The sequence below is a fragment of the Bison bison genome, unplaced genomic scaffold (genome assembly GCF_000754665.1).
Source record: "Bison bison bison isolate TAMUID 2011002044 unplaced genomic scaffold, Bison_UMD1.0 scf7180017864388, whole genome shotgun sequence".
In the NCBI taxonomy this organism is placed as follows: Eukaryota; Metazoa; Chordata; class Mammalia; order Artiodactyla; family Bovidae; genus Bison; species Bison bison.
The window spans coordinates 5,975,923-5,987,273 of NW_011494960.1; the positions used below are offsets into that span (position 1 = coordinate 5,975,923).

Below are 11,351 nucleotides of genomic sequence, written 5' to 3' on the forward strand. Positions count from 1 at the left end.
CCAGCCCCACCAGCCCCTGCCTGGGGCTTCTTTGAGTTCAGAGGATAACCCTGAAAGGCTTCTTCCTGTCCCCTCCCCAGAACCAGGTACAAAGTTCTCAGAGCCTCAATCTTACCCGTGCTGAAATAGATGAGAACGCGCCCCCACCCCCTACCCGCATCACCCTGAGCTGTTTGTCTGATGTTCCCCAGGCCTGGCTGGGCACTGGGACCTGGGACGCCCCCAGTCTGCTGCTGGTCTCTCTCTGTGTGATCCTCATCACCACCCTGGTAAGGCTCCTCCTGACCCGACCTCGCTGCTCCCCTCCCATGACCCCAAGACCCAGTCCCCACCTTGTCCCCTTTGACCTACAGACTAGACGTTGTGGGTAGGGCTGAGGAGGGGCACCTGTCTTCTTCCACCAATGTGCCCAGGCTGGGGTGGGGGTGGGGAGAGGCCCTTTCTTTCTTAAAATTGGTTTGCAGTGTTCTTGGCTGGGGAAAAGAGCTGAGACAGTGTGAAAACCGGAGTAGGAATACCCCACCCCACTAAGAAAGTTTCAAAGCATAAGAACCTGAGGGTTGGGGAAGGAGGGGGCCGGGAGGACATCTAGGTAGCCTCCCATCTAAGTGAGCCGTGGTACTCTGCAGACAGTTCCCAGGAGAACAAGCCTGCTCCAGACACATGGAGCGGCAGGGAGCTCAAGCCCCTGGACACGCCATCATCCAGGGGCTGCTGCCAGCATGGTCCATGATGCCAGTTATGCCCCCAACTAGGTGTGGCTCCTCCTGAGGAATCCCCCAGAACCAACCAGCCCGCTGCCCCCTGAGGACAGGCGCCAGTCTGTAAGCCGTCAGCCTTCCTTCACCTACTCAGAGTGGATGGAGGAGAAAGTCGAGGATGACTTCCTGGATCTGGACCCCGTCCCCGAGACCCCTGTGTTTGACTGTGTGATGGACATCAAGCTGGAGGCTGACCCCACCTCCCTGACTGTCAAAGCCATGGGTCTGCAGGAGAGGTGGGTGCGGCAGAGGCGCATGGAGCTCTTAGCTCCCTGTCGGAAGGGCAGATGCCTGATTCTGACTCCCAGTGCCCAGGGCAGAGCTGAGCTCATAGCCCCACCAATGCAGACATGTGCTCTTCAGGTCTGATTCATGTAGATCTGAATGCCCCAAAGTGAACACTAAGAAACGTTGTTAGTGCACACAGACATGTAGGCATGCACAGGTGTGCACACGTGCACACTCACACATACAACTCTTGTGGCTTGGATAGGTTTCTTTGCTGTAGGACTTGTTGGAAGCCTTTAACATGCTTGTAGTCATTGTAGATTGACAAGGGGTTGTATGTAGACTTCCTCAAAGTCATCCGACCACAGAACCCTGCTTTCATAGTGTCTCGTAGAGTTCCACGCAGCACATGTTGGGAAGTGTCAACACCCTCTGCAGAGCCTGGCTGGGTTAGCTAGATCCCACCAGGGTTGTGTTGTCCACATGATGTCGTGGAAAGAGCACTGGAGGAGGAGTCAGAAAACCTAGGTTTTTGTTTCAGCTCTGCCACCCCCTTACTGTACGTGCTTGGGCAATTCTTATCCCCTATGTGGCCTTCAGTTTCCCTTTCTAGGTAATGAGGGTAATGGGCCACTAGACTCTGAACACAGCAGGGTCTGCTCAGTCCACTCATCCTTGCTCCACTGTGCTACCCCTGGGATCCCGTCTTTCCCGAGCCTCTCCTGGATGAGATGTCCTTGGAGGCTGCGGCCCTAGGGGCTGGGGTACCGAGGGTGGAGCCCTGCTTCTCTGCCCCAGGCATGTGCCCTCTCGGTGAGCTTCCCCTGGCTCTGGGAGCTGCCTCTGGCAGGGGCACAGAAGAGTGCAGGGAAGGACTGTATTGAGGGGCCTCACATGGAATCTTTGGGACTGGGGCCCAAGCCCACACTCAGTTAGCTACCTGCTGCATGAGGCAGGAGCCAGTGGCAGGCTTAAGCCTTGGGGCTGAGCCTCATGCTGTCTGTGTTGGGGTGACATCATGCCCACTCCTCTCCCTGGGACCCATCGGGTTCCCACCCCATCTCCCACTCCCTCATCCTCCTGCTCCAAGGCCCCCAGCTAATGGCCCTACCTGCCCCTGATACTCACTGCCCCCCCTTCCTGGTCCTTCCAGGAGGGGCTCCAATGTCTCCCTGACCCTGGACATGTGCACGCCAGGCTGCAATGAGGAGGGCTTCGGCTATCTCATGTCCCCCCGCGAGGAGTCAGCCCGAGAGTACCTGCTCAGCGCCTCCCGTGTGCTCCAGGCCGAAGAGCTTCACGAGAAGGCCCTGGACCCCTTCCTGCTGCAGGCAGAATTCTTTGTGAGTCCCCCTGAGCCAGAGCCCCCACAGGGGCCAGCCCTTTATGCTCATGTTGTTCCCCCGAGCAAGGCTTTGGAACAGCGTACCCCAAACTCAGCATCTGATGAACATCATTTCATTCTCACCTCTCCTACTGTCTTGGGCAAGCTGCTTTCTCTCTGGGCCTCAGTTTCTCATCCGGAAAATGGGGATAAAGATAACAGGGATGTTGCAAGGATTCGAAAGATGCAGAATGTGTGCGAAGTGCCCATCAGGTGATTGGTGTTTGTGGCATTCTTAAGTCATCATCACCTAGGACTGTCCTCCACAAGCCTTAGAAAGCCTTCTCTTCTTTATTTGGAGATGTGGGGTGCTACACTAATCCCAGGGATTAAACTTGGGGCCCAGCAGTGAAAGTGCTGAATCCTAACCACTGGCCCGCCAGACAATTCCCGAAAGCCTTCTCTTCTGACTCTCCCGTTTTCCCACTCTCCTTTTGCCTGGCATCACCAAACAATGTTCATCCTCCTTTGAAATCTCTCAGTTCTGTGGCTCCAGCTTAGGGTGGTTTTGATTACCGTCCCCTCCAGACTCTTAACAGCTGCCTCCTGTTGGACTTGAGGGGCTTATAAATGACCCCCCTGTTTAACCTGCCCGAGCACTCAACCAGTTAAGAGCTAAGATACAGAAGATCACAAAACCACCTTTATTTTTGCTGATAAAGGCTAGGTAAGTTTCTGTTCTTGTTTGTTTTTTGTTTTTCCATTTTGACTGCTCTGAGTCTTTGCTGCAGACCACAGGCTTCTTTCTCTAGTGTGGCACACAGGCTTAGTTGCCCGGAGGCATTTAGGATGGTAGTTCCCTGAGCTGCGATCAAACCCATGTTCCCTGCATTGGAAGGCAGATTATTTATCACTGGACCAGCAGCGAAGTCCCAAGGCTAGGTTTAACATGAGGGTTACATATGTAGCAGTAGTAAGTTTCCTAATACCAAACGCCAGAATGAAACAACTTCCCCACCACCCCAGGCGGTGCTGGCACATTGCCAGCCTCACCCCATGGGGGTGCCCTGTAATTATTTCTTAGCAGGAGGGTCGGAGGAGGAGGAGGAAGTAGGGGGCTAGCGCCCCAAAGCCAAGTTTCTCAATCAAACACCTCATCCGGTAACTCATCCATCTTGTGGGCAGGAATGGGCAAGAGCCAGGAGCATTTGGAGAGAGTCCTTCCTGGGAGAAGCCTGAGGGATGGGGAACCTACGTGCCTACCTCGAAGCTCCCCTTGCCCCAGCCCACCTGCTCCCTAGCAGAATTGGATGGCTCTCCTCTCTGGGCAGCCCTCCATCACCTCTGACCTGCGGCTCCAAAGTCTCCAGCATGTGGCCCAGCCTGCCTTACCTGAGTTGAGCCAGCCCCAACCGCCTTTTCCAGACTCAGGGCCCCATCCCCGCAGGACTGTCCACTTCAAACTTGGCCCTCGCCACATCCCCACCCCTGCGCCTTTACAGTCATCAGCCTTCACCCTGGAGGCCCCTAAGACGCCTTCCTGGGCTACCCAGCCTCGGTACCATCCCCATGGCCACACCTCCCTTTGAGGGTGTGTGGCATGTCCTTGTCATCTCCGGTTTCATAATTCATTGTCAGTTTGGCCCAGAGAGAGAGGAAGTGGGGGTGCTCACATACCCACCCCATGGGCACTTCTGCACCTGCTTTTTATTCTGATTCTCACAACCACCTAGAAAGTGAGTATCGTGATCCTCATTGCATTCTTAGTGTGTCCACAGTGAACACTGTGATTCATGACGGTGAGAGATGACAAGGGTGCTGAAGTGTGTAGACAGAGGCAAGGGGCAGAGAGGACAGTCCCTGAGGAATCGTCCCAGAGGACCTGGGGGAGGGGCAGCAGTGAACCCTAAAGGCTGAGACGGATTAGGGGTGATGAAGAGGTATGCGACCAGTGCTCCCCGCAAGTGGAGTGCCGCAAACTCAGACGTGGAGGCCAGCCGGAGACTGACAGAGTAACTACAGGGAAGAGATGGGCACAACTGGAGGATGGGGCTTCTGAGAGCAGCTGGTGGTAAAGAAGGGCCAACTCCGAGAAGACCTCACATTCCAGGCAGAGAAGTTCGGACTTGGCGCTCTTGACATGCAGAGTGATTGAGAGATGCAAATACAACTCTGGGAGGCCCAGAAGGAGGCTGCCTCCCTGCTGGAGAATCAGGGAAGGCTTCTTGGAGGAGGTGGCACTTACAGTGCACAGGAAGACATGAGAAGATGAGGATGGGATGGATGTTACTACTGAGCAAGCAGCACGACCCAAGGTCCTGAGCGGGGTACCTACCTGGGGTAGGAACGTGAGTCAGCAAAGCCACTGGATGTGGCTGCAGTGCAGGGTGCAGAAGAAGGCAGTGATTGGCCAGGTCACTTCTTCTCTGTTCATCAAACGTTCACTGAGTGCTGACTATATGCCAGGCTGGCCCTCTGTAAACAGTGGTGGTGCTAACGTGTATTATGCACTCAGCATGTGCCAGGACTGCTCTGGATGCTTTTCATGTGCCCTCACTCATTTAGTAGTCGATGTTTGTTGAATGAATGCATGCATCAAGCCAGCCCACAGCTGCTCTCAACCCCATGTCTTCCTCCTACAGGAAATCCCCATGAATTTTGTGGATCCGAAAGAATATGACATCCCTGGGCTGGTGCGAAAGAACCGATATAAAACCATCCTTCCCAGTGAGTACTCGCTGCCCCTCACCTGGGTGCCCTTAAACCCTGAGGGAGACTTTAACTTCAGCATGGGCCTCCAGGGTCACCAGGAGGCCAGGCAAAGGGATGGAAGGTGGGGGTGCCCGATGAAGGGAAACACGCCCTTTAGAGAGCAGAGGGCTCTTGATTCCTTCTTACGGCACTCTCCAGATCTTTGCCCTGGACAAGCATTGTGCTGGACTCTGTGGAAACCCAGAGAAAAAGAGGAACAATAACAGCAGCCCCTAGACAGGGCATGGTGGCTGAACATTGTGCTCACATCCCTGGTCTCTTCAGAGTGGACAGGTTTTAAAGAGAGCACATTAAGGCTCAGAGAGGTTAAGTGGCTCATCCACTATCACGCAGCTAAAATGTACAGAACCAAGTTTGAAACTAGGCCTCTGTAACCTCAAAATTGAGCTCTTTTGTCTACCTGGAGTTCAGTTTGGCTGGATTATGAATCCTCTAACAGGCAGAGCCACCTCACAAGGGAGCGAGCTGCCTGTCAGGTAGGAAGCTCCCCATTGGCTAGGGTATTCAAGCTAGAATGCGTGAGTGGTCCCCCCGGAAGGTTTGATAGGGATTTTCCCCCTTTGAGGGTGGTTAGACCAGGTAACCTGATATTCTTCTTTTTTAGCCTGGGATGTCATTTTCAGGTAACTTTCATCAGGCCCCTGTCTGCCTGTCACCCCTGCCAAGTTCTGGCCCAAGGCCCTAGGGCTAGCTTGGGGGGTGACTTATTGAAAGCAAATCCCCACAAACCTACTCCACTCAGTTTATGGAGTAAGGAGGCTTTAAAAAAGCAGTTTTGCCATCAGCATCTCCAACAACATGTAAGATGTCATGACTTATTTTTAACTTTTAAAATATCGACTTGTGGTTGCTATGGTTACACAGTGTCTAGGTAGTTCCAGTTAAACAAAGCACCATTTAAGGCCAGGATTCGGGGCTGCTCACCTCTTCCCTCCTCTTGCTCCCCCCTTCACCCACCCAGCCCTACCTGGAGGGAGGGCTTCGGGTACCCCACAGTCTCGGGCTTTGCCAGCCACTCAGAATAGCCACTGCGGGAATATGAGAGACAGGGCATCACTCCATCTGGTCCCCACTGGATCCAGCCTCCAGCCATACCCTATGCCTGCAGCCCCCGAGCCCAATAGAGAATCTTCTCTGTAGCCAGCAAGAATTGACCCTATGCCCTCAGAGACTGGGCTGGGGTGGGTGGTAGAGGCCCCCTCTCGAATCAAGGACACCCCGAGGCTTGCTTTCTCATTCATTCAGAGGCTACTTCTGGATCCCAATCTGGGTACCATGAGGGGAGGGAGTGGGCCCATGCAGGGCTGCCCGTTCCTCTCCCCTGGTCACACAGAGCCCCCTTCCGTTCACCCTTGCTCTTCCCCATACCTGACTCTCCTCCACGCCCCTTGCCACAAGAGCTGCCTCACCCCCACCTTCCCCTCCACAAATCACCTGCCCAAACCTCAGGCACTTGGGCCAGGGCACGAAAGGGCTGGCGAGGGGAGTTTTGTGGGTATCCCTTTCCATTTCATATTCCAGGTTTGGGATCCTCCTTTGGACCTGTTAATCTACAGATTGATTTAATTTATACTTGCAGTGATATTAGTAGCAGCACCAACTTGCTCTATAGTGACTGTGTGCTGGCCTAAGTTATGGTTCTGAGGACTCGTTATTAACGGCCACTCTTGAACCCTGACAGGATGAGTGAGGTTGTGATGGAAGGAATGTTCCCAGTTTATGCAGAAGGCACAGGGGTACTCAGTGAATGGCTTGCACAGACACCACCAGGACTTGAACCCAGGCTCTCTGGTGGACGGTGTAGACTCCTGACCACTTCTTTTTTTTTTTTTTTTTATAAATTCTTTTATTTCTAAATTTTAAAAAACCTCCCTCCTCCTTCCCCATACCATCCCTCTGGGTCGTCCCAGTGCACCAGCCCCAAGCATCCAGTATCGTGCATTGAACCTGGACTGGCATCTCATTTCATACATGATATTCTATGCAGCCTTTGAGAGCCCTATACGGGGCACACTGGCAGGGCCTTTAGTCCAACCCTCCTTCCACAGGAAAGACCCTGGGGGCCAGAGAAGGGAGGAGATGTGAGCTGGTGACAAAGCTAGACAGAGCCCCAGAACCCAGGCCCCCAGGCGCCCCCCACCCCCAACTACCTCCTGGCTCAGTCCCAGCCTCTGCGAATTTCCAGAACAGACTAAATCAATATAGGGAAGCTCTAGCGGAACAGAACAAACCCTAGTCTAGGAGGTAGTGAGAGTCTAGCAGTAGTGAGAATCTGCTGCTCTGGGATTTGACAGGTGACTAGATTGGGGTGGGGGTGAACCCTTATGGACAGGTGTGTCATCTCATCTCAGGCTCAGAAGGCTGTACTCCTTTCATTGTGATACTCTCCCCTGGCATCCTACCCAAATCTTAGCTATAAAGTGCTTTACAGTTGACATAGCACTTCACATCTGTTTTCTCATTTGTCTTCCCAACAATTCGAGGAACTAAGCATCTTTACCCCCATATTACAGATCGGAAAACTGAGGCTTAAAAAGGCCATGTGCTTTACAAGCTTACACAGCAGGTTGGGGACAATATATATTCAAACTCTTGCTGGCCCTGCTGGCTAGGATGTATCCCCTAGGGAATTTCTTACTGTCTGAGCTGTCTCCTCCCCAGAACATGAAGCACAGAGAGGACCAGGCAGCTTAAGGGATGCAGGCAAGGGTGGCCTGGATCCTACAGAGGGAGAGAGCCAAGGCCTCCCAGTACCATTCTCTTCAGCCTGGGTCCTCACCTTCCTGAGTGGGCCACAGGGATGGGTCAGTGTTTTGCTTCTGGCAAGGGAAGAAGGAACTTCCAGTCCCAGAAGAAATGTAGGTGCCCTGACATTGGCCAGAGAAGGTGGGCCCACACAAGAGGGTTTGCACATTCAAATCCCAGCCTCACCTGTCTCCACTATCTCAGACCCTCACAGCAGAGTGTGTCTGACCTCACCAGACCCTGACGACCCTCTGAGTTCCTACATCAACGCCAACTACATTCGGGTATGTAAACCCATCCCAACAGTCTCTCCCTAAAAGGGAGGCCCAAGTCAATGGGGTCCATCCACTAGGCTTGTCCCTAAGTCTGTCTGGTTCCTGCCAGCCCCCGGGGAAGAGGCTGAGTGGGGGAAATGGGACCCAGGAGCACAAGTGACCCTGATGGCCTGGACTTGGCTGGTCACAGGGCTATGGTGGGGAAGAGAAGGTGTACATCGCCACTCAGGGACCCATCGTCAGCACGGTCGGCGACTTCTGGCGTATGGTGTGGCAGGAGCACACGCCCATCATTGTCATGATCACCAACATCGAGGAGATGAACGAGGTAGGCCCCGCCGGACCTTACCAGGTGTCTGCTGCTTGGTGCCCTGTGCCAAGCATCTTGTTTCCGTGTTAATCCTTTCAGCAATCTTGGGAGGGTGGTATGTTCACCTTGCTGCCTTGCCCAGGGAAGGAAATGTGAGGCTCAGAGAGGTTAAGTCAGTTACTCAGAGCCACACAAATAGTCAGAGGCAGGGCCTGGAGCTGGCCTCTCCACCTCCAGCGCTCAGGATCTTAAACACGCTGCTCCACTGCTGCCCAGCCTGCCAGGGCTGATGCTGGCTACCTCCATACTCGTCACAGCCCATTTAATTGAAGTCCCATGAAGGTCCTTCAAACTGAGTATTACTTCCATTTTCCCGGATGAGGAAACTGAGACTCAGAAAAGGGAAGTAACTTAACAAGTGAGAAGCTGAGATTTGAGCTCTCTAACTGCAAACCTACTGCCCTGTCTCCCCACTGGCCCGGGACAAGCACTGGGGAGGGTGTGGTCGGGGCGCTGGGAGTATCTCAGCCTGATCTGGGCCCCTGCAGAAGTGCACCGAGTATTGGCCAGAGGAGCAGGTGGTATACGATGGCGTGGAGATCACCGTGCGGAAAGTCATCCACACTGAGGATTACCGGCTCCGACTCATTGCCCTCAGGGTGAGGCCTGGGGCAGGGCTGGGCTGGGCTGGGAGGAGGGGGCACTCCACAGCCAACGGGCTCCCAGAGGCCGACATAGCTGGGCCTCTCTCCAGGCTTTACTGATGAGCAGGGATGAAGGGAAAAAGGGGTGAGTGATCTTGCAGATCAGAGGCAGGACCAAATTCTCAGTGCATTTCTTATCACTGGCATCTGTCCATCCACACTGTCATTCATAATGTCTTCCAGCTCTGCTTCAAATGTACCCAAGGCCAGGAGTGTCGGGAAGAGGGGGCTTCAGCAGCTTCCATTTTCTGCCTGGAAACATCCCTTCACCTGGGATGCTGGGCTTCCAACTGTAGTACCGAATCTGTCCACTAGAGGACAGGCGCTTTTTGGTGCATTTGGGTAGCACAGGGAGGTTGTGGTTACAGGAAAAAGAAAGAGGACATAAAAATTATGACCAGTACGGAACAGCCCAGAAGAGTGTGGGGAGGTATCTTCCCACCCTGAAGATTGTGCTTATTCCAGGCTCAGCATAATAGAGGAGATTGTTCCTTTGGAGTCAAGAAAATCAGTGCATTCTGCTTTTGAGAAATCTTATGACCCCTGTTTGGGGAAAGAGGTACCACTGTAATTATCCCAAAGTCTGGAAAAGGTGCCAGGAAGCTGACATCCTATCCAGAAACAGTCAGGGAGGTCCCCTGATGCTGGCAGCCACAGGGTCTGAATAGGGTGTCAAGGGCATGAGACTTGTTCCTCTGAGCTGCCCCCTCCCACTGGAGAAGGTGAAAGACAGTGTGTCAAGGAGAAGTCAGCCCCTCGAGGACAGTGCCCAGTAAGCATTTCCAGGATATAGGCTTGCTTGAGGGCATTTCAGAGGTAGAGGACAGAGGCTGTGGTAGCTGCCCATGGAGCAGCTTCCTTTTTCCGCTGAAAGAGAGGCTGGGGCTGCCACTTCTTCTCAGTGATGTGGGACTGGTAAGGGAAGAACTGGGACCACTGGGCACTTACTTTTGTCCATAACCTTTACAAGCACATGCCCTGAGCCTGGTTCTGGGTTGGGTACTGGGAAAACACAGAGCTGTCCAAAGCCTGGACTCTGTCCTCAAGGAGCACCTATAAAATGGTAAGTACTGACCTAGAAATAAGTACAAGCACAGAAGAAGGACATCTTGTCACCCAGGGTGCTCAGGGAGGGCTTCCTGGAAGTGGTGTTGCTGAATGGGGTTCCAAAGGATAAGAGTTGGCTGGGGGGCAGACATATGGAGAGAGCATTCCAGACAAAGGGAAACTAAAAGTAAGGGCACAGAAGATAGAACAGCTCTGTGTATAAATGTGCAGGAAATGGGGGAAGCAGAGGTTTGATCTACAAACCATTTGGAGTGCAAAGGCATCAAGTACAAGTCCTCAGGAGGAGGACTTGGGCCTGGAGAGGTAGACCCTGTACCATGTGTCTTGTTTGCCCGACTGAAGAGTGGGGCGGGTGGGTTTTAGTTTTAGAGCAACAAGAGCTATCAGAGCGTTCTGAGCAGTAGAAAAGCATGGGTTGTAGACAGGCCTTTTGGACCACTGTGGATCTGGGTGATCAGAGAGGAGGAGGGGAGGGCCCCACACAGTTGAGAGACGGTAAAGAACAAAGTGAAGGTGGTGGTGGTGGAGAGGGTAGCACTGGGACACTGGCTGGGGGGGACCAGGGGCGATGGTGGGCAGGAAAGTATACTGAGGCAAGAGGAAGGGTCCCAGGGCTGTGGGGGTGACTGGGCTGTCTGTGAAGGGGCGACCAGGAAACAGGAGTGAAATGGAGAAGGGGCTCTTCACCTCTCTTGGAAGATCCTGGAGTCACTAGGGCAAAACCTATGTGAAGACCACTGCTGACACTGCTCACCAGTCCCCGCTACCCAGCTGGCTTCGGGTCTCTGGCTGGTGCCACTGGGCTGTACGGTGTAGATGGCAGAGGTCCGAGGTCCCACTCCCTGTGGCTCCCTCCTGTGTTTCCTTCTCCCCTCCCATCTCCATCTCTGGGCTGGTTTCTGGGCTCAGTTCACGTGTATCTGGGGTGGGCCTCTGTCTCCTGGACAGAGCGGGACGGAAGAGCGAGGCCTGAAGCATTACTGGTTCACGTCCTGGCCCGACCAGAAGACCCCAGACCGTGCGCCTCCACTCCTGCACCTGGTGCGGGAGGTGGAGGAGGCGGCCCAGCAGGAGGGGCCCCGCTGCGCCCCCATCGTGGTGCACTGCAGGTGGGTCCTCCCAGACACCCACTGGAGCGGGGCGTGGCTCCCGGGCGGGCCCGCC

At 54.1% G+C, this 11,351-nt stretch overlaps 1 protein-coding gene across 2 annotated transcripts in view; it reads left to right on the forward strand.

The window, feature by feature from the left end:
* Positions 1–11,351, forward strand: part of PTPN5 (protein tyrosine phosphatase, non-receptor type 5 (striatum-enriched)) — a 34,644-nt gene that overhangs the window by 21,526 nt on the left and 1,767 nt on the right. Inside the window, exons 3-10 of one of the 2 annotated variants that reach the window (XM_010858432.1) lie at positions 185–269; positions 756–997; positions 2,143–2,332; positions 4,956–5,040; positions 8,035–8,114; positions 8,296–8,433; positions 8,964–9,074; positions 11,136–11,335. In XM_010858432.1, coding sequence (XP_010856734.1) covers positions 185–269; positions 756–997; positions 2,143–2,332; positions 4,956–5,040; positions 8,035–8,114; positions 8,296–8,433; positions 8,964–9,074; positions 11,136–11,335 — 1,131 coding nt within the window. Of the gene's footprint in view, positions 1–159; positions 270–755; positions 998–2,142; positions 2,333–4,955; positions 5,041–8,034; positions 8,115–8,295; positions 8,434–8,963; positions 9,075–11,135; positions 11,336–11,351 lie in introns of both variants that reach the window. The other variant, XM_010858431.1, reaches the window with a different exon arrangement.